Raw genomic sequence first — 25,639 nt, forward strand, 5'->3', positions numbered from 1 at the left:
AAAACTATCAAAACAAAAGGTTTCCTTGAAAATTAAGGGGGAAAAAAATTAAGGGATAATTTCTGATAGTTTCACCTGGTACATTGTCAAATTTTGAAAAGTCTCACTTGCCTCTTCTACTTTAAGCTTTTTGTAAAATTTTAAATCCATTTCAAAATATAATACTCCCTCCGTCCCACTTTGATAGTCCAGTTTTTCTTTTTCGTTTGTCCCAAATTATAGACTTTTCAATTGAAAAATGTAGTTATTTTTTAATTTACTTTAAATACCCTTATTCAATGTAGGGTGTTATTACTTATTAGTATAAACTACCTTATTTAATATAGATTGCTACCCTACTCCATTTAATATATTTAGATTTTTCAAATCATTTTGATATATGAAAAAGCCAGCTTTGTTATTCTTTCAAGCCAAAATGTGAAATAATGTGAAATGACGATTGATTCTTTCTTGATCATCAATTCAAGTTCCCATAAACCATCAATTCAAGTTTCCATGAATAATGAATATAAAGTTGTACTCTATTTAATGTAAGGGTATTTTAGAAAAATAGCAATCTAAATTTATTATTCCAACAAAGTTAACTACTTTTTCTTAAACTGTGTGGAAAAAAAACTAGGTTTATCAAAATGGGACAGAGGGACTATTAAAAAACTCATTCTGGGAGAGAAGAATACAATTTTATATCAAAATTTTACCTTTTCTTGTTATTTCTTAATTGTCATAGCACACCAAATTTATCTCCTAATTTTTATAAATTGATCGATGTAGTTCTTTAATGAAAATTTAAAAGTTGATAACAAGATCGAAAAACTCTTTAATAATCTTTGTGTCATTGCTTCGTACAAGGAATGTTAAATTACATAAAATTCTAAATGATTTTCTTAAAAAGAACTTGCAATAATTTACAACTATGATAATACCTTATTGCACTAGTTTAAAAACAATGCAAACAAGTTTATATATAATTTTTAGCATGTCGTATCTCTTTAGTTTTCAAACCATCAATTTGGACAAAAAATTTTTTGAAAATTAAAAAAAATGTATAGAACTTCGTAAGGATCTTTGTAACTTGCAAAACTTCATATAAACTTTCAAATACTAACTCTCAACATTTAAAAAACACACTATATTTTGTCCAATATTTTTTTTTCTTTTATTATCAATATAATCATGCTTTTGTAATAAAAAGTAAGGCAACAAAGGGCAAATTTGGAATGAGATTATATTTACTCTCCCAAAATGAATTTTTTAATATTATATTTTAAAATACGTTGTAAATGACACAGAAAAGTTTAAAGTAAGGGAGGTAAGTGAAATCTTTTAAAATTTGAGTCGCCAAGTGAAATTATTAGAAACCTCAAGAGGGGGTTTCCGAAATTATCCCAAAAATTAAATAAGGTTGTCCATGTAGCATGCTCCTATATCTATCAAACTGGACAATCAGGAGGGGCCATGGATTAAAGAGCTGTCTTCAACCTTAATAAAGAATGGTTAGCATGTTAACTTTGAGGGCCAACACACACACACACACACACACACACACATATATATATATCTGTGGAGGTTGAAGACCATCATGGCCATGCATGCATTAAAACTGTGAAGAGCTAAATAATCCAGAATGATTTACTGCTACATACATACCTAAGCCAACTGATACCAAGTCAAATTGTGAGAGTGGTCAGTTGGTTGGTCCAACAATTACTGTGTTCCACATCGAAAGGTTGGCAATGGTAGCTGAAGTGCAAGGAGCAGAAGAGTTCAAAGTGACAACAGAGAACTGGTTGGTTTCACTTTCAGTCGTTCACCATAATTATAACCACAGACATGTACCTTGATTTGTATCTGATATATGTCAGTAAAGTTTTCATTCAACGTGAAATCGACAGCCAAATTAAACAGAGAAATGGACGGGGTTTCCACTTACCAACTTCTCATAGACAGCAAGAAGACGTGCGGCCTTTGTGTAACTTGTGATTGCGGTGGCCTCATTTCTACAACTAGCATTTGTCAACCATGCATGGTCCAATATCTATTATTGAGTGCTTGAGCCTTGACAAATGATTATCCATTAAATATATCTATTACTTTGTGAGGTTGTGTTATTGAACAATATAACTAGCATCTTTCTGAATCACTAAATTATTCAAAAAAAAAAAAGGAAGAAGTAATTATCTAAATTCTTGGAATTGATGAAAATTTTCGTTGACAGAGAGAAGTATGTAAAATTTGTTCAAGAAGAGACTCTAAATCCTTCCAAAATATAAGGGAATAACGTACAGAAAATTGGGAAATTTAATCAAGATCTCACAATCATCTATGGGTTCGTTTTCAGTTGATTATTTTACTCTGATTTTAAAATATAATCACTCTCCTGATGTTCTCATTTGCTTTCATTCAAAATATATATTTTTAATAACAAAAAAAATTAATCAAAAAGTAGCTTTTATTTATTCTGATTTTTTAATAATCAAAAACATTTCATGAAATATTAGTTTCACATTTATTAGTTTGCATTGCTTTTGGCCTAGTAAAACAACACCATTTATTACTCTAGTGAGAGAAAATATGGGTGAATTGGACAATTAATGAGGGTATAAAAGGAAAGTAGTGTACATATTTAAGCAATGAAAAATATTTTTTAATTGATATGCAAAACCTTAAACGTCAGTTATAAAAAAAAGGGAGGGAGTACTATTCAAAGGAAGGAAGACCACAAAAGATCAAATGACGGTCGCATTTGTTTTGTTTATGAAACTCTACAAAGTTGGGTTAACCCTCCCAACTACATCACATATGGAACATTATGACTGGTTGCTCCTTCCAACCACCTCCTTCCCTCTTAATTTCCTCTCAACTTTTCCACCTAGAACAATAAATTGTGATGGGAGGATGATGCATAAACTGCCCCACTGCTACAGGCAAATTGCAGTTCTAGCCTTCCCTCCTACTCAAAATTTCTTGATTTCGTCTCCAAAAAGCTACGTGAGCATGTGAAAATCATAAATAGATTATGCAATCAAGAAAATACAGATGTTTGATTATGCATTATTAATTGTACTGTTATTTAAGAAACCAACTGCATCTGGTTTGACGTGTTTAATTATGTGGTGGCTTAATGGTGGACTGGATGGAAAGCTAAGCTTATAGATGATTGACTTATCGCTTTGTAGATTTGAAGTTTACTTGTTTAGTTAAATTTGCTTTAGGTTTTAAGTGGCAAATTATTAGTCTGAAGAAACAAAAAATGTCCTTCAGCTCCTTTTCCTCTATATACGTATACTCAAGATGAATTGCAAATTGAATTCCATTTCATAATAAATAATTTAGGGCAAGGAAATTAAAAGTCACTTGGACCATTCAACAGATAACATTTGACATACAAATATACTTTTTTGTGGTAAATTTCACGATAGTAGGGGTTTGCATGATTTTGAGGAAACATATAGAATAACACTAGAAGTGGTCTTCACTCAAGAACTTCACCTAGAAATAAAATACTATCAGAATTCACTAATTAAGTGCATTTATTAGCTTGCATGTGACTTGACTGCTTCATAACTATTCTAGAGGAAATTTGATGATTCTCGATGGGGGTGTTTTGGCAGTTTTAGACAAGTCCAAGGGTAAACTGCTAGAATCACAACTATATTTAGCCCTGCAGCTTTGTCAAATCTCCCGTTCCATTTTTATCCAAGTACAGCTAACAATTAGAAGGAAAAAAAAAAGGCTAGTAGGAAAAAGAAGGGGAAAAGAAATCATGCCTTTGGTGACAGATGAGATCAAAGCAAGTGCATCAGAGATGTACAATGGAAATGAACTCTGCCAAGAGAAATCAAAATTCTTGCTCACAGAAGTGGGATTGCCAAATGGTCTTCTACCCATGGAAGACATGGAAGAATGTGGATATGTGAAGGACACAGGCTTTGTCTGGCTGAGGTCCAAGAAAAAAACTGAGCACAAGTTTCAGAAGATCAGCAAGCTTGTTCAGTATGCACCTGAAGTCACGGCATATGTTGAGCAAAACAGGATCAAGAAACTCACTGGGGTGAAGGCTAAGGAGCTTCTGATGTGGGTAACAATTAACGAGATTTATGTGGATGAGCCCTCAACTGGGCAGATTCATTTCAAGACTCCTGCAGGGCTGTCAAGGAATTTTCCGATTGATGCTTTTCTGGTGGACGAAACTCAGAAACATGGTGTCAAGGAAGCTGTGAAGGTTGCTGCTGATGCTGGTCCCGCTGCCATTGAAAATGGAGTTGATGCTGCAGGCAAGAAAGTTGACGAACAGAACAAAGAAGTGACTAATGGAGCTGTAAAAGTGAAGGAGGTCTAAGACATATTGCTGCTGATCATATCATCTCAAACTATAACCAACTTCATATGAATTAATTACTATCATGTTTTAAGGTGGATGAATGACCATTTTGATGTACCTTGTGATCAATGATATGATGAGGTTCATGTTTTATGTTTATGTCTGTGGTTCACATTTGCTATAAATTTAATGGATATGGTATTGCTTGATGTTGTTATATATAGAGAATAATTATTTATTCAAATTATTGAGATGCATCCCAACATGATCTGAAAGGAACGAGAGTTCTACATTTGTGCTGAAGGTACCATTTCAATATTCAGACAAATATTCTACTATGGGAATCTGATTGCCCTTTTTTTTAACCCCAAGAATGTTAAGCAAGGAGCAACAGATTATCCTCCTGGAAAAATTGAATTCTGCTAATTATTACCTCTCTTTGATCAAAATACAGAACAGAAAACAATCAGTATCTTTGTCCTTTTGTTCTATTTTGATGAACCCTTCAAACTATTGTATTGTTTTTAACTTCTAATCTTTAAATTGCTGGAGGCAGGCATGAAGTTCAAGATACTTGTACGCCCTTAAGCTTTCTGTACTAGATTGGAAATGCCAATCGTTTAAGATATTAGGTTTCAGAACACAGCTTGTTATTAAATATATCTTTTCTGAGCAACAATCAATAAAATTTCAACATGAATTGCTTAAATTTTTTCAGATTTTCCTGTGATTTATGCCCATTTTATCCCCTTGCATTATGAATTGCATTTGCTTGGTGTAATAGCCGCAATGCTTGAGCATGAATAGCAAAGAAAGTGACTTATCTTCCTCATAATTGCTAGAAAACCTACATACACAAATTCTTAATTGTACTCCAAAAAAATCTAAATCCAAAGGCCCAGGAATACTTGTATGACTAATTAATGCGTATATGTAAAAAGGGATAATTTCAGAAACCTCCCTTGAGGTTTCCAGCAATTACAGAGTGTTCCCCTCAAGTTTCAAAAATTTGACTATCTAAATTTTTGGGAGGTTTTGAATTCAAAACTTTCTACTTATTATTCCTCTCATCTTATTACATTAAAAAAAAGGACCAGTTAACTATGTCTTGTAACTGTAAAATTAGGAAATTATTATTTTTTGGTGGTCACAAAGTTCGGCAAATCAACCAGCTTAATTTGTTCAAAATAAATGCTATTTGCTGGGGTTATGGTAATGCAAGAAGATAATTTGAATATATACATATATATTTCAAAATAGTTAAGTTAATAGGAAAAATTTAGCACCATGATATGATGTAGTTATGAAAAGAATTAATTTTATATATACTGATTGTATATACACTAACAAACAGGTATGAATACATGTTACATGTACAAAAATTGAAGTTTGAATCCAAATTGGATTCTATTGCATGCATTCATAGCCTATACAAGTATATATACACTATCAATGTAAACAAGTTTAGCCATCATGAAAATATTAAACTTTTGTTCACCGACTGGTAAAACAACCTAGAGATCTACATAATTTTCTATAGACCATAATGTAGTTTACCTAAACTAGCTCGCTGTAATGGAGAAACAAGTCAAAAACTTGCAACCTTGAACAAATCAATGTGGTGGATGGCGAGTGGCAAAGTTACGTGCCAGACTTTCTGCCATTTTTTTTAATTTATGGAAGGAAGTGCAAGTATTCACTGTATATGATTGAAATATAGGAAGGGCAGTCTATTTCAACCAAATTTCTTGTTTGTTCGTTTTGTAACTTTTATCTCACGCCTAGGGCTGCAAACGAGTCGAGTCGAGTCGAGTTTTGAGTTAATCGAGCCGAGTCTCGATTAAATTTTACCAAGCTCGAGCTCGAGCTTGACGAGTCGGCAATTTTCGAGCTCGAGCTCGAAAAATTTTTTTTTTATTTTTAAAAAAATAAATAAAATAATATTTTTTTCTGAATAAATAATAAAATATTAAGCATATATACGTAATTTTACTATAAAAATAAAAAATATATAATATATAATAGACGTAATTTTATTATTAAATAAAAAAAAAATATATATATATATACTCAAGCTCGCGAGCCGGCTCGCGAGCTAACGAGCTTAATATTCTTAGCTCGAATTCGAGCTCGAGCTCGACTCGAGCCGCTCGCGAGCGGCTCGATTCGTTTGCAGCCCTGTCACGCCAAACCTTCTAAATACACCATCCAAACTTCTCTTTTAGTGCAAAACGTTGTCGTACAAATATTAAAGGATTTATGTAGCGGGATATTTATAAGGTAATTATTAGTCCACTTAAATTATGATTAAGGAAATTAAGAGTTGCATTAATAAATAGTTGTAGATTCATACTCTTTTTCTGCACAATATTTTGATTAGAAAAAAATATTATTTACACTCCAATTTTTGTTAATTGTACGCAACAATTTCTTTTATCATATAATTTAATAAATTATCCGTCCATCGTTATATAAATGGGAATTAAGGCCCGAACGACTCCTAAGGCCCAAAACGATTAGGTGGTCAGCTTAAAAATAGTCCGTCCGGAACTGGGAAACTAAGTCGCCGTTGTATCGATCCATTAAGTTCGTAAAAAGGTCCACATGTCCAGCCAATGGGCTACCTGGTGCTATTGAAGTATTCATGGGCGGTGGACAAGTTCGATGATAAGACTTGTGTTTGGGAAGCCAATTTGACGTAAATTTATGAATGAGGCTTGATCCAAGAGAACAATGTGGTCAACTAGGGCTTGTAGATTTGTTTGAATCCTATACTTGGCTTTCAACTCATAGATTTGTAAATTAACTTAAAAGGGCTTGATTTAGTTGTAGTAATTGTACAAGAGAAGCAACATTATATACACTAGTGCTCAATGCATATCCCAAAAAATGTACTATAATATTTATGGTAATATATTTTAAATAAAATTTTTATTATTGAAGGAAACTTTAATCTTTTAAATATTTTTTGGTAAAATAGTTTTATATTGATACTTATAATGTTTATGAATAGTTATGTTGAAAACATATATTTACAAATAAATATAATCATGAGTAGTTATAGATACTTAAAAGTAAAAGTAGTTTTTATAAGCACAAATACGAAAGTTTATAAAGTGATGATAAATGTTAATTCCAGATCCCTCCCTCAACCTTTATATGTAGTATAGATTTGTGTGTGTAAACAGACACATACACAGACAATAACTCCAATTCTCATGACTAGGGATGGCAATGGGGGCGGGTGCCCGCGGGGGGCTCTCGGGGCGGGGGGTGGGGCGGGGGCGGGGGGGAATTTTTTCCCCCCGCTTAGAAACGGGGCGGGGGGCGGGGGAGTATACCCCCGCCCCATCCCCCGCCCCGCCCCCCGCAAAACAAAAAAAAATATAAAAAAATATATAATTATATATAACATGTAAGTTAATTAGTTATAAACTTATGATAATGATATTATTAGTTAGATATATTATATAATGTATATTAGTTTATGTAATATAATTGATATTATCAATTATATGAATAATTCTACATGTTTACTAATAGAATTTATTAATTAGTTATACTAAATTTACTAATATATTTATACTAAATTTCTAATTACACTTAATAGAATAACACTTTTTTCTCAAAAAAAAGCACAAACACAATAATGAATTAGTGATTGCATTTGTACTAAAAGTGAAAACTTGACTATTTTAGTTATATTTATTTTATCATATTGGATTGTATTCAAATAACTTCTGTTTGATTGTTTTTATGAGTTTCAATTGTAAAATTACAATGAATAATAATTTGGTGATGTGTTGATATTTTAGTACTTGATTATTTATTAAAATTTAATTATAATAAAATTATATAATAAAATTGTATTAACCCCGCGGGTGCCCCCGCGGGGGAAACGGGGCGGGGCGGGGGGAGCAGGAGGCGGGGGACGGGGCGGGGGACGGGGGGAACTAATAGGCAACGGGGCGGGGGACGGGGGAGGAGACCCCCGCCCCAACCCCGCACCGTTGCCATCCCTACTCATGACTTTAATTTAGCCAAATCCCTGTCGAGCACAAGTGATAAACAGGAAGGAATTTCACTAAAATCCATTCAGTTCTATACGCCATCCCTCTGGCAAATCGACCTCTAACCAATGTGGAACCTCATCGCCCGACATAAATACCGATCCTTTCTTGGTATACATATCCGTTTAGGAGGAAAATGATCCAAACAATAGGCTGGGCACATTAATGATCGAACAATCCAAGCCACACCCCTTAGGGAGTACCACTTCTAATACTAATGATACACGTTATCAATGTTTATGGTGCAAGTCATTAATGTATTAGGAGTACAGATTTAGGTCAAAGGGAAGTGAATTTAGCCCGTTCTTTTATATTATTCTCACGTACTCTTTTTATTATTATTTTTTGGTTCATAGAAGATTCTACGAAAAGGAGGAGCAAAAGCAAAGAAGTTTTTTTTTTTTTTTAATGAAATAACCAATGTTATCATCCCAAAAGTTGGGGAAGAAACCTTCATCACCTAATTTATGTTCCTACTTGAACTAGGTAAGGTATTGGGGACTGCCCATCCCATATGTCTTTGTCTATAGAATAGGATCTACGACGGTAATGCTTGCCCAAGAATTCCCAACGACTTAGATCACCATATCCATAGGCTACTAAATTCAAAGGATCAATTCCAAACAACCTTAAGGGTCGAATTAAATGTGTGACTTGCATCTTCATATATTACTTTCATTACTTACAATAATAGTAAGTGCAAGCAAATCCTTGGTAGCACGCATCTACCCAATTTCAGAGCCAAACATGTGAAATTAACATGTAGGACGGTTCTGCCAATTAAACGAGCAGTTGAAGTTCGCTAGACATATTGAATGGTTCAGATACATGTCAATTAATTGAGAGAGATACCTGCTCTAATCCTTGAATTAGGGGGAGGAACGATTGCAATAGGCATTCGTTCCCCAAGTTTGACAGTGAAGATTAGCCCCAAAAAATAATTTCTGAAGGTCAAGTCATGTAATGTAAATTGTTTTCAACGCCGTGTGTGAGATCCACAACAAAATTATTTTATAATTATATTGTGTTTAAAGTTATTTACATCTTGAAGAAGTGGACTTACAATTTATTGAAATGGACAAAACTATTTCGGAGTGATTGCACGACAACTGTTTATGTCACCTTTTGGATATCATGACCGAAAAGAATTAAATCAGAGATAATAACATTTTATTAAGAACAAAATTGAAGTTGAAACCACAACAGTGCATCTGATATTGTTTCTGTAGTAGAGATATAGGTAAAATAAATGATTTATAGATACAAAACATATATATAGATATTTGGAGACAGAGACAAAGAGGATGTTGCCTATAATGCATACCTGCACTGTTGAAGCACAAGGGTCCAATAGCAAGATCCATCCCATGATGAGTGTTGGACAGTAGCAGAGCCAGAACATTTGTTTAGAGATGAAATAACATAAGTTTATACTTATAATATGTTGGTTCAAAAATTTTTGGAACAATTAAATATTTGTTATAAAAAATTAATTTATTCAATAATCAATATTACAAAATTTTTCAAAACAAATAATCTGAGGCTTTGGATTTATTAGTTGCCAGGTCATCTGATGGAATAAAATTGTATAGTAATTAAAATTATACATATGAATACAAGATTTATGAATAATTTATACACAATTGAACTTCAAATGAGTGTTTGGTTCACTTATAATTAAAGATAGCTGAATATTTAAATAAAGTTCAGTATAACATAAATAACATTTATTAGAAAGTGAAAGGAGAGGGATGAGTTGGGTGGTTTGGGTGAGGGAGTGTAAATAAGAGGTTTCGAGTTTGAATTCTTCTGTACTATATTTTTTTTAAAAAAAAAGTGATAGAAAAAGTAACCTATAATATGTTTTCGTTCAAGGTTCCATTACTGTCAAATTTCAAATGGGACAAAAGTAAAACAATAATAAAATATCTAAAAAAAATTTAGACTATTCTAAAGTTTCTAGTAAAATATCTAAAAAAAATTTTAGACTATTCTACAGTTTCTAATCGCACCCCTGGGTTAAATGTGGCTCTGCCAATGCTCTATGACTAGATCCAGTTATGATCAAGAGTTCCAAGGGCAGCTGACCAATTTGACGTACACCAAAAAATGTAGAATGTTTAGAGATAGCAAAGGTAAAATTTGATGTCTGTTGGACCCAACGATTAATTCAATTAGACGATCAATGAGTTATTTGTTAGGGTTTGATATCAATGAAAAGTTATCGAATAACTCAATAGGATTTAGTAAGAATATCCTAAAAAACCCAATAGCCGAGACCCAGTGCATACACAACTAACTGAAAGCATTAAATGGAGACAATTGTGATTAAAAATAGAAGATTGTGGACTTGACCTTTCATAAAATGTTTGATTTTTCTCATGTTGGTTATACAGTTTTGTCCAAGTTTAAGACTCAACATAGTGTATTAGTTTACGATGATACATGTATTGATTTTAGTTTATAAAAGTTAATTTTCTTTTTTTTTGAACTATTCATATTAGCATTCGCTAATATGCAAATTCGTAGCATTCGCTAACAGCAATTGATAAAAAACTTGATATAGTAAGGTCAAGGGCCAAAAAAATTTGCATGCACTAAATCGCCTCGTTCATGCTTTAAAGCTTGAAGGCTTTAGTCTTTTGAGTTTTTGTTTGTTATTTGTGGTTATATATTGTACCATACTACCCTGTGTTGTCAATAAAATGATGGAGTTTCTTCTCTTGGCGAAAATGCATAGTTGAATTGTAAATTTTGCTCAAAGGTACGTAGTAAGTTAAGTTATAATAGTAAGTATTGTCATAAAAATGGTGCCAGTTAAAGGGGCGCTTCAGCAAGAAAAATTGGCAAGGAACACGAATATATCAGAGAACATTCATACTCAAATTGACAAACTATATGCATAAAACCTCAAAACAGCAAAAAGTGACAAATTATTCTCTCCGTTTTTAAGTTTACATGGCCGTTTATTGGATAACCAAACACAAAAAAACTGACCCAACCCATAATGTAAATTGCTAAGAATACATTTAGATTCTCTATCACTTCACCGATAATTAGCTCAGTTAAAATCTTTGGACTATTCTCCGAGACTTTTGAATGGCCTATTTATTTGTAAGAATAAGTTGCGTATGATGAGCAAATTCTTTATAGATGTACCTAGCAAATTGAAGAGATAAATGTGTGCCCGTTTTGGATGGTTAAATGCAGTTGCTGAGATGCGTCCTCAAAGCATATTTTCTAGTCCGTCGTTGAAGACATGTCCCATTTTGAACGCTGGATAGGTGCTGCAGTCAGTTATATATAAATGAAGCAATTTCGTGTACGTTAGAAAGGCAAATGGTTGGATGGGCGCATGCAAATCTCATTTTTCTTTCGTTTGAGTAGGTTATTACTTGTTTTGGCAGATGGATGTAAATCGATGTGAAACCATCATTTTAATGGGGTAAGTTGGATATTCATTTAGATCCAAGACAAATCTTTCTGCTCATCCAAATTCATTTTTGCAATATGGTTTTGGATTAAAAATTGACTTTTCATAGACGCATTTGCTAGTGATTCAGGTTGTACTGTACCCAACTAAAGCTCGAGTTACATAACTACAAATGTCAAATAGTCGATCTTCTTGGGACGTTGACATGATATCTCTTTGAGAATCGGAGTTAAAAACAAATTTTGAAGTTAAAAGGATCATTAATTACTTGAACCAAATTTTGCTCTTATAAATAGCTGGGTTGCCTGGCATATAAGCTCAGCCAGAAAACAAGAATTCAGGTCAATGAAAATGTTTCCCTGCCCGCATCGAGAAATAGAACTGACTAATCCTAAGTCAAAGGGTCGAGAAACTCAACGTCGCTATTCTTGAACAACTTGGAGCCGGTCCTTCTTTTCGCACTATTATGGATATGAAAATATTGGTCAAAGTCGGATTTAATTGTCAACTGTCCCGGTCGGAAATAGGATTGACTGCCGATTCCGAAGGAACTGGAGTAGTCACACAAGAGATAAGGGCCAGTGTATCAGAAATTTACAATGAGAAAGAGTTGTGCCAAGTGAAAGTAAAGTGTTTTTTAAACAAATTGGCCTGCCCAGATTGCCTACTTCCATTGGAATACATCGAGGAATGCGGATTCGTGAAAGAAACTGGCTTTATTTGGCTTAAACGGAAGCAAAAGATTGTGCGAAAGTTTGAAAAGATTGACAAGCTTGCCCAATATGCAGCAGAAGTCACAGCCTATGCTGAACCAAAGAAGTTAAAGTCCATAACTGGACTGAAGGCCAAGGAGCTCTTCTTGTGGGTTACTGTGAGTGATGTTGAAGTTGAAGATGCTCCAACTGGAAAGATCACTTTCAAGTCTCCTCTAGGGCTGACAAGAACTTTCCCGCGGTCGGCTTTCGAGGTGGCGGAAGCTGAAGAGGTTAAGACAACAAAGAATGATAGAACTGACAATGAAGTGAAATCAAGGGTTTAAGTTTGCGATTCATATATGGCAACTTGAACATTCATGAGGTAATTAAAGTCACCTACAAGATATTTGAGTGCACTATATATATCACCTAATTCATGCTTTAGAGCATGAAGATTGAATCTTTTGAGTCTGCGTTTGTTCTGTGTGGTTTTGAAGAAGACTTCTTTATTTACTCTGGGTGATTTCGGTGTTATACTACTCTATGTTCTCAATGAAGCAATAGAGTTTCTTCTAATAAAAATGCATTAATTGAATGGTAAATCCATCGTTTGGGTTGCGTAGCAAAACTACCACTCACTCTTTGCAGCCTTCCATGCATGCCTTCCATGCACTAAAGTGTAGGTCGTGCCTGACAATCCTATTCAACACTTAAATTTATGAATTTAGATCTTAACACGTTCTTTGATAATAAAAAATAGAGCATCTGAATTAATTAAATGATATAGAATTTTCTAAACAAACTTGCTTCCAAAAATAAAGTATAAGCTATCGATTCATCACTTAATATGATATACATTCAAATGTATCATATGTAGAACTTAACAATTCAGTAATTTAATGAATTCAGATTTCATATTTCAATTTTTAATTTTTAAATTTCAGTTTTATCAAATGCTGACTAAGTTGACCAATGTTTCTCTTATTTGGCTTGTGACTTTGTTGGTATATAAGAATTCCAGCCTCTAATGCTTAATCAGCATCAACTCTCGTCCAACTTTAGACAACCACGAATCACTTAAGTCTCGATCAGTTCTTAGAAGAATCTATTTTGAAAATAAAAATTTGCAACTTCATCCACCAAAAAAAAAAAAAAAAGTTTACACTACAGTGAGATAACGAGTTTTTCGTGCTTTGCCTAAGGAAATGAACGGAAAAAAAAAAAAAGAATTTTTGTGTAGAGGTGCTAAAATTAATTTTAGATCATAAAGGCATTTAACCTACAAGTAACTCGATCACAAGCTCAAATTGAACTATGAGAGGGTGGCAAAGATAGTATTTAAGGGCTGATCATGGTGGTTGATTTATACAAGAGGCAGTAAAACAAATGTTTGCAATGCCATCATGTATGTAAGGAGGCATGGACTAACACCACAAAATTAACACTAAGACCATGCTTAGCAACTTAGTAAAAAAAAAAATTTGCTTAGTATTGTTGCTCTGACCCCAGGCACAAGCTACATAAAGAAACAAGGCAGTGACTTTTTTTTTTCCTCCCCTTTTTCATGAAGTTGCTGCTCGAGTTCTTGTCTCTGTGGTTTAAGCCCCAGCCTCATATAAGCAAACAATGACAACAGTCAGGGGCACTCAGACGTGAATCAGGGACCTTTCAAGTTAAATTCTATCCAATTTGATCCGGTTGATGTATTGCGATTTTTTGTGTAAATTTATACAATTTTAGTATAATCGTGGATTTTGTACCAACTCAATTATATGAGTGGTGAAATTCACATTTACGTTAAAACTATACAAATTTACACCAAATGTTATTAATATACTATATATAAAGGTTAAGGAAAGGAAGGGGTTTGGAGTTAACATTGTGGTTAACACTTATATATCGTGACTTCATGAGTTTCCTATGTAAATTCACCATGCGTGCTCTTTATCTTATTTACCATTGTACAAGCCTCCCAGAATCGTTTGCATGCAACGTGAGTTAAAAAATGAAAAGCCACAAGCAAGATAGTTACCACTGCATCATATACTTAATTAGAAGTTTCTGCTTAGGGTTAGTTAGTTAAACCACACAAGGTAATGCATCAGAGAAGAGAAAAGCAAATAGGCAGGTCCTTCATCTCTAGTGTCCTCATTCAGACTTCAGAGGATAGTAAAAAGAAGCAAGAATATCTGAATATATGAATCATGCAACTGAATACATATACACAATATTTGTTTGAAGACGAAAAATCACACAGGCAGGATGTCGTCTTGCTCCGCCAGATAGTCAGAAATTCAGAGCCTGGTGAAATGATCAAATGATCAAATGAGTCAATACATATAGGATGTGATCCCGTTCGCTGGTTAATGAACATATGATGTTATTCGAGGAAATCATAAAGCAAAGCACTTGAAATTCAGATTTTCAGGAAACCATAAGGAAAGCAAGGAGAGATATTCAACTTCAGAGAACTTCTTCCTTTTCTTTTCTTTTTTTTTTCTTTGGGTGTCTTTTTTAGTTAAAAAAATAGAAAGATAAACTTCAGAAAGTTAAATGGAGGTTTCTCCTGGAAGCAATTACCTAGGAAGGAATGACCCACTTGCCATCAATCCACTCCTGGTGCTGCCTCAAGTCAGAGTGCTTAAACTTCACTGCATCTTCAGTCCCCGGAAAATAGATTATATACTTTTTCTCCCTAAGAACTCTGGATATTACTCCTTCCCACCAACAATCATTGAAAAGAGCGTCTACTTTGTCATTCACTTTGAAACAGTCGACAAAAGCAGTTTCCGGTGGATGTGGTCGTATGTTTATACTAGCAACCTCCTCTTTCAAGAATTCTGTGTCTTCTTCGTTTCTCAGACTCCGATACTGAATCAGGTATTTGTCCTCATCAAATCGTTTGATGACAGTTGCAGGAATCCAAGCACCTTGAAAACCATCTTCATCTATTCGAACTTCAACTGTTGCCCCTCGGCTAAATTTCTCCTCTACTGTTTCTTTGCCAGGCTTCCGTTTGGCTGGTAATATGGACACTTTCTGCAATCCAAAAAACAGTAAATTTTTAAGCTAAAATTGGACTGATTATAAACAAACAGAGAAAGACAAGTAGCCATGCGATAGTTAAGACATCTGGAAGGGCAGGCAAGGAGTAAAAGTTAGAAGATTGGAGTTCAATATTGGCAAAGAGGGAAGAGGTTGGCATATGTTGTTCCAAAAAAAAAAAAAAAGTGGTAAACGCAATGAAGCAGTCAGGAGAACATCAAGGAAGCAACACGTGAAAAACTGTTGGATTCTGGGAAACCATTGGTTTATTTGAGGTTTTGCCTTCATAGGCACTAGAACAGTCAAGCAGAGGAAGGATGTGGACGTGCACAGAGATAAAACAATCATTGCACAACCTTAAATCAAAAGCGCGGAATATAACAAGTTTTGTTCAATCAAAGCATGATTTTTAATTGTTTCTATAGCCATATAGCAGACAAATCCAAGGGGATACAGCAGGATCTTGGCTGTTCCACCAATCAGACAATTTCGTTCATCTAATTGTTTTGCCCATATGTAGAACAAACATGTGCAGTAACCTCTACAGATTCTGGAATTTGCTTCAGAAATTTTAGCTGGACAGAATCATAATTATGTATTCAAAAGGTTCCTTTAACTATTTGATCAGATAACAATCTATCTATTAAGCTGAAAACTGAAAATCATGTATCCACATTTTCTAGATCTTTATGTAAATCTTGTTGCACCAGACTTTAGCTATATATATATATATCTTTTTTATATCCCGTCCCCAACAATTCACAGATAAAGATGAAGGTAATTGATCATGTAACCATTTCCTCAACATGACTAAACTTCGGTCAAGCGTTCCACATTTGATCAGATGAAGCGAAACTTATTGAATGAGGCTGATAAACTAGTAATTATAATTATACAATTATGGCAGCTTCAAGAATACGTGCATTTGCATACAACAGTTCCATTTTCTCCTTGGTGCAATTCAATTTTGATGGCAGAATGCAAAAGTAGATTCACGGAATAATAGCATAGAGGAGGTCAGCTATAAATAATTTCTCTACCATAAGTAAAGAACAAGATAATCTGTAGAATCGGTTCCCCCCAGTTTTTTCATCCAATTCCACTTATCTTTATTACTGTATACCTAACAAAGCACATATATACTGAAAGAATTTTTTTTTTTTTGTTTTAATGTATGTGCTTAAATAACCTACTTGAACAAATCAGTACAGAAGGAACGCCTTCATGCATTAGTAAGTTAACACTAAGATAGACAAAATACTTACGAAACATTCTGCAACATATATGACATAAAAAATTGGATTTATTCTCTACTGATCCAGAAATCATCAATGTGGTATTAATTAGTACTCGATAATCTCAAGGTACAACAGAATTAACAGATGTACTATGCATAATATTCTCATGCACCCAACTATAACAATCTCAGCCATCAAGAAATAATTCATCAACATTTACAGTTTTACACACACCAATATGCACAAACACCACAGAATCAACAAGAAACTCATGAACCTGCATTCTGCACCCTAACTCACACCTTATCTTCTTTTGGTTCAATCTCCAACTGAGGAACCCACGTGCCGTTCACCCATTCACGGTGTAACCGGAGCTTGGACGGATGAAATTTCGACAGCTCCCTACTAGACCTAAAGAACACCGCAAACTTTCCAGTTTTGGAAACCCCCGTGATCACGCCTTCCCACCATCCGTCGTTAAAATAAACATCCACTTCTTCGCTCACCTTAAACTCCCGGTGAGTCTCCCGAGGTGCCGGCGGCCTAAGCTGCACAACGTCGATTTCTTCCCTCAGCGGGATTTTTCTCGAGTCGTCCTGCATCAGGGTTTTGTACTCCACCAAGATTTTATCATTCTTTAACTTCCGGATAACGGTTCCGGCGAACCAGGAGCCGCGAAAGCCGTCCTCATCGCTGCTGATTTCAACTTCGGCACCTTTTATGAAGTAATCCATTATTCAAGAGAGGATTTGAAGGGAGGAAGTTCGTTAGCTAGTTAGTTAGGGTTTATGGAGTTTTGGTGAGAATTTGGCGGGAGGTAGATATGCTTTTGTGTCAATGTATGTATCAAGAGTCAGTAAAGAGGATGTTTGAGGTTTTCGATTGAAACTAGGTTTGCGGAAGAACTGAAATTTGAGGGTTTACAGTGAAAAGTTGTAATATGAGATTATAGGATTTTTTTTTTGGAATAATAAGAGTTGTGAAAAAGGATTTTTGGCTTCTATCAGAGTACTAGAATACAAAGTATAATACAAAATAAAGGAAACAGATGTTACTAAAATAATAAACAATATATTACTAACTCAAATAGAGATGCAAACAGATGTTTCCAGATTTGACTTACACGTTACCCCCACCCCTCCACTTCCCCCCCCCCCCCCCCCCCCAAAAAAAAAGCCAACTAAAAAATTTGGTCCAATCAAACTCCCAAAAAAATAAAAATGTCCAACCATTCAGGCTAACTGGTTTTAACTTCTAAACAAGTTTGCTGAATTTCCCTTTCTTCTAATTGTGTCTGTATTGCTAATGACCATTACTACTAGCTATTTATTTCAAGTCTCATAGGCCTGGAAATGTAAGAGCTTAATCCCTTGTTTGTTTTCCGTTGAGTCTAAATGAAAGCTGCAAAAAACATGAATTAATTTGGTGTTCAAAACTTTTGTAGTTTCAAGTAAACCGATAGTTCAAATTATATATGGATGACAGTTTGAAGTGTATTCCGCTCCTTTAAATTGCAGTTGACGATCCTAGTCTATCCATTTAGGGGCAAAAATCAGTTTTAAAAATGGTATATAAAATACCTGCTTTGATCCCCTACTCCAATTGTTTGGTAGTCTTGGTTGTCAAGTCATATGGTACCATAATGAACTTTGCAGCTCCTATGTGGATAGAAAAGATGAATTTTTTTTTAAAGAGAATTAAGAGTTCCTTTTACAATTTTATCTTGCCTAGGTTGCTGTTTTAGCTGTGTTCATAACTAATAGCTACCAGCTCAATCGTTCTATTGATCGTTTGTATTTCCTGTATTTGCTTAGGGTCTATGCCCCTTCATGTCTCTAACCTCTTTTTGTAAAAATTGATGGAAAAAGACAAAGTTGATACATCTGACACACACCGGAAAAAAGAAAATTGCCATGTATATTTCATTGGAAGAGTAATTTGAAGGAGAGGAAAGAGTGTAACGCATGTTTAAAAAGTTTTTTTTTTCATCCTCTTGCTCTCGTCTTGTATATTTGTGGTGTCATTTCGTGTGGAATCTCTTGGAGAAAAATATATTTCATATGGTTTGTAGTAGGAAGAAAATGATTTCCCATCCATGAATATGTACATATCGTACATAAAAAGGAAAACCTTCATTATCAACGTCCTCTCACGAACTTGATCTTCCCGTGCAAGTGATTTTGTAGATCATGAAGTTAATTGGAGAGAATAAGGAGGAGAAAAAGAGTCATACTTCCCAAAAGGTAGGTATAGATGCTGAAAAAATTAGTGTCTAGCTACATTTGTCATATATGGTCGAACTGATCATATATCGTAGAACTACATTGGTCATACATAGCCCAACTACATATTATGGCCAAACTATGGTGGTCTCTAACTACATTGGTCATACATCACTAAACTACATATTATGGTTGAACTGTAGTTTGTGCCTGTCAGGAACTGATTTTTGGCATAGTGTCGTTTAATTCAATAAAGCATGCGTTTTAGCCAAAGGCACTGAAGGATACACGAAACGATGTCGTCCTACTTTAAGCTGTCCGTTAGCCATTAATTGTAATTAGTTAGTGATATTTTCATATAAAGCTCTAGCTTTGTAACAGAAATCAGCAACAATTATTACAAAGTTGGTTAATGCATTTCTCTCTCCTTCCTTTCGGTTATACTTTCTCCTTGTCTCTCTTTTTCCTTTTCCTCTCACACACACTCTCTCTTGTCATCCCTCCCATCTAGCACCTTTACTCTTGGATTCCGGTGGATATTCCGGCCATTAGAATCTCAGGCCCTAACATTTGATATCAGAGCAGCCGATCCTTGGCTTCTGTGACACTTCTATGGCTGAGAACACCAGATACCGATCATTGGAGGAACAGCTTAAGAGGCAAGAAGGCAAACTGCAAGAGCTGACGGAAAGCATGGCCACATTTCAGACCTTCGGCCATGAGGAATTACAGTGGAAGCTTTACATTGAAATCGAACAAAGTAGTTCAAGGTTGGAGGCGGTAGTAGGAACCTTGGATCAGAAATTCAATAAAATGGAGCAGAAGCTCAACGCGTTCTTGAAGGTGATAATGAAGGAGAAAGGAGTCGTGGACGGTGAAGACGGAGCATCGGAGCCCCTCCTACTAACACCTCCCTCACATTTGAGGTTGATGTCCCCAACAAAGCCGCCAAACCACCAGCAAGAGTCTGGAGCAAGAACGCATCTGCCTAATCTGCCAAGGATGGAGATCTCCACATTTTCTTCAGGTAACCCTAGGGAGTGGTTGAGGAAGTGCCAAAAGTACTTCCTGAACTACCAAATTCCCGCGAGGCAGAAAGTCGATTTAGTTGAAATGTTTTTAGAAGGGAAAATCAACAATTGGTTTCAGGGGGTGAAACTGGCTAGGCCTAAGTTGTCCTGGGAGGAGTTTGGGGAACTGTTGTGTGAGAGGTTCTCTGGGAAGGGTTCCCTTGATGTAGTGGGAGAATTCAACAAATTATAGCAAAAAGGGACAGTGGAAGAGTACGAAGAAAAGTTTGAAGAACTAAAAACACTAATGCTAATTAGAAATCCCAGACTAGATGAATCTTATTTCGTTTCCAGCTTCATTAGCGGTCTCAAAGATGAGATCAAGACCATGGTTAAGATGTTTAAACCTCAATCCTTGCCTAAGGCATTTGAGGTAGCCGAGTTGCAGGAGTATGCCCTGGAAATTCAATCTAGATAGTTCAAACCTCCTACCAATGTAGCTCTAGAACCCAAGTTTGGTATGTATAGAAACCAGGCAAGTGGTTAGAACCATCCCAATCCTTACAAACTTCTGGCAATTGTCCCTAACACTAGGAGGACTGAGTCAATACATAAGGAGGTAGGAAGGATATCAGCGGAAGAACTACAGTATCGGCGAAAGCATAATCTGTGTTACAGATGTGGTGAGAGATTTGGGGTGGGACATCAGTGCAAGCCTGGAAATCTAAACTGTATTGGAATTGAGGAGGAGGAAGAGGCAATGTTTGAGGACGCAGTAGGAGAGCAAGATGAACAAACAGGTAGGATGGGCGAGCTTGTAGAAGTGTCATTGAATGCATTGTCAGGGGCCACAGGAGGAAATCGATAATGTTGCTGGGCAATATGGGGGCTTACCAGTCAAGATCATGGTCGACACCGAGATCTCTGATAGCTTCATCCACCATAGGCTAGCCAGTTTGTTGCACCTGCCTTACCAAACTGTGAATCCCTTCATTGTAACACTAGCGGATAGGACAGATATCACAAGTGGAACCATCTGTCCTAAAGTAGCACATCATATACAGGATTATCATTTCCAATTCGATTTGAAGGTGATGGAACTAGGAGGATGGGACATCATCCTTGGGGTAGACTGGGTGTGCCAATTTAGTCCTATCACCTTTGACTTCCACACTCTCAGTATAGCCCTCAGCAGTAAGGGGGAGTTACTCCATCTCCAAGGATTTATTAACCAGCCTACAATGGAGCTAGTAAGGGGAAAAGATCTCAGGACATTCATTCAGGAGAAGCGCAGGGAGAGTGCATCCCTCTATATGGAGCTTAAAGGTGATCAGATAGGAGACATCCTAGAGCCAGTAGAGGAGGTCCTACATCAATATTCCCAGGTGTTTGCTACACTAACAGGTCTACCTCAAGAAAGGGAACTAGATCATCAAATCAACCTCAAACCAGGAGCTGAACCTTTCAAGCTCAAACCTTACAGGTACCCTCATTCCCACAAATCTGAAATTGAGAAGCAAGTAGCTGAAATGCTCACCAACGGGATCATTATACATAGTACAAGTCCATTTGCCTCACCTGTGTTGTTAGTCAAGAAGAAAGACAATTCCTGGAGGCTGTGCATAGACTATAGGAAGTTGAATGACATGACCATTAAAGATAGATTTTCCATCTCTAATATTGATGAGTTACTGGACGAATTGCATGGCACCAAATACATGTCTAAACTAGATCTCAGAGCTAGCTACCACCAATTGAGAGTTAAAGCAGTAGACACAAACAAGACTACTTTCCAAACATACCATGGACACTTTGAGTTCCTGGTAATGCCCTTTGGGCTAACAAATGCACCAGCCACGTTCCAATCATTGATAAACAGGATATTTCAGCTTTTCTTGAGGAAGTTTGTGATAGTATTTTTCGATGACATCCTGATCTATAGCCCTACTTTAGAGTTACATGTACAACATCTGCAAGCAGTTCTTAAGGTTCTGATTGAAAACTAGCTCTATTGTAAGAAATCTAAATGTTCATTTGCTCAGACATCTATAGAGTACTTGGGACATGTGATCTCTGATGTTGGGGTGAGTATGGATTCAGCCAAAGTTGATTGCATCAGGGCCTGGCCTATACCTAAGACAATCAAGGAATTGAGGGGTTTCCTAGGATTGACTGGGTATTATGGAAGCTTTATCAAGGGGTACGGGCTGATCTGCAAACCTTTGACACAACTACTTAAGAAAGAAGGATTTGTATGGGACCATAAAGCTCAGATGGTCTTCGAGGACCTCGAGATAGCCATGACTATTGCACCAGTACTGAGCATGCCCAACTTTGAGCTTCCTTTTTTAATCAAAACTGATGCTTGTGGCATGGGAATTAGAGTAGTTCTAATGCAGCAAGGCCATCCCATCGTATTCCTCAGTAAGGCCTTGTCTTCTCAGAACTTGGGATTGTCTATGTATGAAAAAGAACTTTTTGCTTTGGTGCTAGCAGTTACCAAATGGAAGCACTACTTGGTGGGCCACCACTTTGTCATAAAGACGGATCACTAGGCTCTCAAGCACTTACTGGAACAAAGGCTTACACATCTCTAGCAGCAGAAGTGGCTCACCAAATTGCTAGGCTTGGATTACGAGATTCAGTACAAGAAAAGCTCAACAATGGAGCAACGGATGCGCTATCTAGAAGGAGAGTGGAGGAAACCAGTGACTACCATACCTCCGCACATCACATGTGTGCCATTTCCACAGTACAACCAGCTTGGATGCAGGAGCTGGTTGAGAGTTATGAGGGTGACCCAGTAGCTCAGCAGAAGATAGCTCAACTGCTCATAGACTCCACTACTGACCCTGATTATCACTTGGACCAAGGGTTACTGAAATTTAAAGAGAAGTTATATGTGGGATCTGCCAACAATATTAGGCACGATTTAATCAAAGCATTGCATGATTCGGCAGTGGGAGGACACTCTGGTCAGCGAGGGTGCTTACAGAGAATACAGGCTCTTTTTCACTAGTTGGGGATTAAGAAGGACGTCATTCAGTTTGTACAATCCTGTGACACATGCCAGCGTAATAAGCACGAGACTGTCCCTTACCCTGGACTATTGCAACCCATCCCCATACCTCAGCAGGCTTGGTCACACATTTCCATGGATTTCATTGAGCAGCTGCCCTCATCTCAAGGCTATGATACCATCTTGGTAGTGGTGGATCGCCTCACCAAATTCAGTCACTTTATACGACTCACACACCCTTACATAGCCCAACAGATAGCCAATGTTTTAGAAATCGGACCGTTGATTGAACCGGTGAAGTGAAAGGGTCGAGTTCAATCGGTCGGACCGGTTCAACTTTGGTTCAATGAATTTTTTAAAAAATAATTTATATAAATATGTATATGCACAAAATAAGACATGTAATGGACTAATTTAATACTTTACATGATGAAAAGTTTATTATTTTTGAATAATTTGGATTTTTAAAAATAAATTATTTATTTTTGAATTATAAGTTAAAACAAATAAATTTCATCTCAATTTCAATTATATCTACCAAAAAATTTTAAATCCAACCCCAAAATATCACAATATTTTAAAATTATACAAAATTCACGTCTATGAGAATTTAGACATTGTGAACTTAAATTTTAATTTACGTTTTGGGATTTAAAGATTGTTATTTAAAAAAGAAAGTTTGGAGTTCGAAAGAAATCTAGAAAATTGAAAATAGAAATGCAAACTTGATAAGAAACAAAAAATGAGATAAAAGTAAGTGGTTGTGGCATTAAATAATTTGGATTAAAAAATAATTCTTTTTAACTTTTTTAATTTAATGGACAAAAATAAAATTAAAAGATGTAAGAAAACATCAATAAATTAAAAATAAAGATGTTTAATTAAAAAGAGAGTGACAAAAGAAAAGAGGATAGAGAGAAAGAGAAAGAGAGAGAGAGAGAGTTCAAAATTAAAAAGAAAGAGTCATGAGAGAATGGGATATTGTAAGAAAAATGGAAAAAAGAAATATGAGTGTTTGTTTTATATAAATAAATTATAAAAAAATTAATAAGATGTGATAGTGTAATGGTTACTATATTGGTTTTCTATTATAAATGTCATGAGTTCGAATCTTGAAAGCTACATTTTGCAAAACGTAAAAAAAAATAATAATAATAATAAAACTCGAAAATCGGAAAAAATCGGTTCAATCCGGTTTCGACGGTTTCACGGTTGGATTGATTTTTTACCGATTTTCTAGCATGATCAACCCTAACATATAACCGGACCGGTGCCATGGCCGGTTCGCGGTTCAACCAGTCGAACCGGCCGATTCGATCCGGTTTCAAAACATTGCAGATAGCTCAGGTTTTCCTTGACATTGTTTACAAGCTACATGGCTTGCCAGAGTCCATCATTTTGGATAGGAACAAGATCTTTATTAGCAGATTCTGGCAGGAGCTGTTCCACATGCTAGGGATTAGCTTACACTATAGTTCTTCTTATCATTCTCAATCCGATGGGCAAAATGAGAGGGTAAACCAATGCTTGGAGAACTACCTCAGGTGCATGTGCAGTGACTATCCTACTCACTGGAGTAGTTGGTTACCCACGGCAAAACTATGGTACAACACCAACTTCCATACCAGCTTGAAAGTTACTCCTTTTGAAGCACTGTACGGGTATAAACCAAACCACATTCCTCTTGGGCCATTTCATGATAGTGTTATACCTGCTGCAGCTAGCATGTTGCAGGATAGACTCCAAGTACTGTTCCTTATCAAAGAGAACCTAGCCAAAGCGTAGAACCGCATGAAGTTTTTTGCAGACGAGCACAGGACAGAGAGGACTCTACAGGTTGGAGACTGGGTATTCCTCAAGTTGCAGCCGTATAGACAGCAGATAGTGGCCATCCGAAAGAGTTTGAAGCTCAATGCTAAGTTCTATGGACCCTTCTAGATCGTGGCTAAGGTTGGGGCAGTCGCCTACAAGTTGTTACCACCTGACAAAGCTAGAATCCATCCCGTTTTCCATGTGTCTTTATTGAAGAAGAGAGTTGGGAACACCCAAGCTGTTGAGCCTACCTTACCAGCTATAGATTCAGCTGACCAATGCTTGCTGGAGCCTGAGAAAATCCTCCAGAGGAGAGCTACCATGAGGAACTCGCAGCCTGTGATCCAATATCTGGTGAAATGGAATCACCTGTCGGAATCGGAATCTTCTTGGGAGGATAAGTCTTTCATTGACAAGCAATTCCCAAACTTTCAAGCTTGAGGACAAGCTTTGCCTTAAGGGGAAGGAATTGTCAGGAACTGATTTTTGGCATAGTGTCGTTTAATTCAATAAAGCATGCATTTTAGCCAAAGGCACTGAAGGATGCACGAAACGATGTCGTCCTACTTTAAGCTGTCCGTTAGCCATTAATTGTCGTTAGTTAGTGATATTTTCGTATAAAGCTCTAGCTGTGTAACAGAAATCAGCAACAATTATTACAAAGTTGGTTAATCCATTTCTCTCTCCTCCATTTCGGTTATACTCTCTCATTCTCTCTCTTTTTCCTTTTCCTCTCACACACACACTCTCTCTTCTCATCCCTCCCATCCAACA

General features: G+C 36.0%; 4 protein-coding genes across 4 annotated transcripts; 3 read left to right on the forward strand and 1 right to left on the reverse strand.

Moving 5' to 3' along the window:
• The first annotated feature begins 3,672 nt into the window (after window positions 1–3,672).
• LOC113727819 (uncharacterized) lies at window positions 3,673–4,480 on the forward strand. Its single transcript, XM_027252181.2, has one exon. It carries the CDS (start codon window positions 3,764–3,766, stop codon window positions 4,337–4,339), a length of 576 nt encoding a protein of 191 aa, XP_027107982.1. The 5' UTR covers window positions 3,673–3,763; the 3' UTR covers window positions 4,340–4,480.
• Window positions 4,481–12,290: 7,810 nt separating this feature from the next.
• On the forward strand, window positions 12,291–12,863 carry LOC113724642 (uncharacterized). Its single transcript, XM_027247526.1, has one exon. It carries the CDS (start codon window positions 12,291–12,293, stop codon window positions 12,861–12,863), a length of 573 nt encoding a protein of 190 aa, XP_027103327.1.
• Window positions 12,864–14,625: 1,762 nt separating this feature from the next.
• On the reverse strand, window positions 14,626–17,805 carry LOC113724643 (protein AGENET DOMAIN (AGD)-CONTAINING P1-like). The gene is made up of 3 exons (XM_027247527.2): window positions 17,105–17,805; window positions 15,100–15,558; window positions 14,626–14,820 (listed from the first exon to the last, which is right to left on the reverse strand). Exons 1-2 carry the CDS (start codon window positions 17,534–17,536, stop codon window positions 15,100–15,102), a joined length of 891 nt encoding a protein of 296 aa, XP_027103328.1. The 5' UTR covers window positions 17,537–17,805; the 3' UTR covers window positions 14,626–14,820.
• A 6,523-nt stretch (window positions 17,806–24,328) lies between these two features.
• On the forward strand, window positions 24,329–25,306 carry LOC113724644 (uncharacterized). The gene is made up of 2 exons (XM_027247528.1): window positions 24,329–24,799; window positions 24,992–25,306. Exons 1-2 carry the CDS (start codon window positions 24,329–24,331, stop codon window positions 25,304–25,306), a joined length of 786 nt encoding a protein of 261 aa, XP_027103329.1.
• Window positions 25,307–25,639: the final 333 nt, after the last annotated feature.

The sequence above is a fragment of the Coffea arabica genome, chromosome 2c, assembly GCF_036785885.1.
Source record: "Coffea arabica cultivar ET-39 chromosome 2c, Coffea Arabica ET-39 HiFi, whole genome shotgun sequence".
Taxonomy (NCBI): domain Eukaryota; kingdom Viridiplantae; phylum Streptophyta; class Magnoliopsida; order Gentianales; family Rubiaceae; genus Coffea; species Coffea arabica.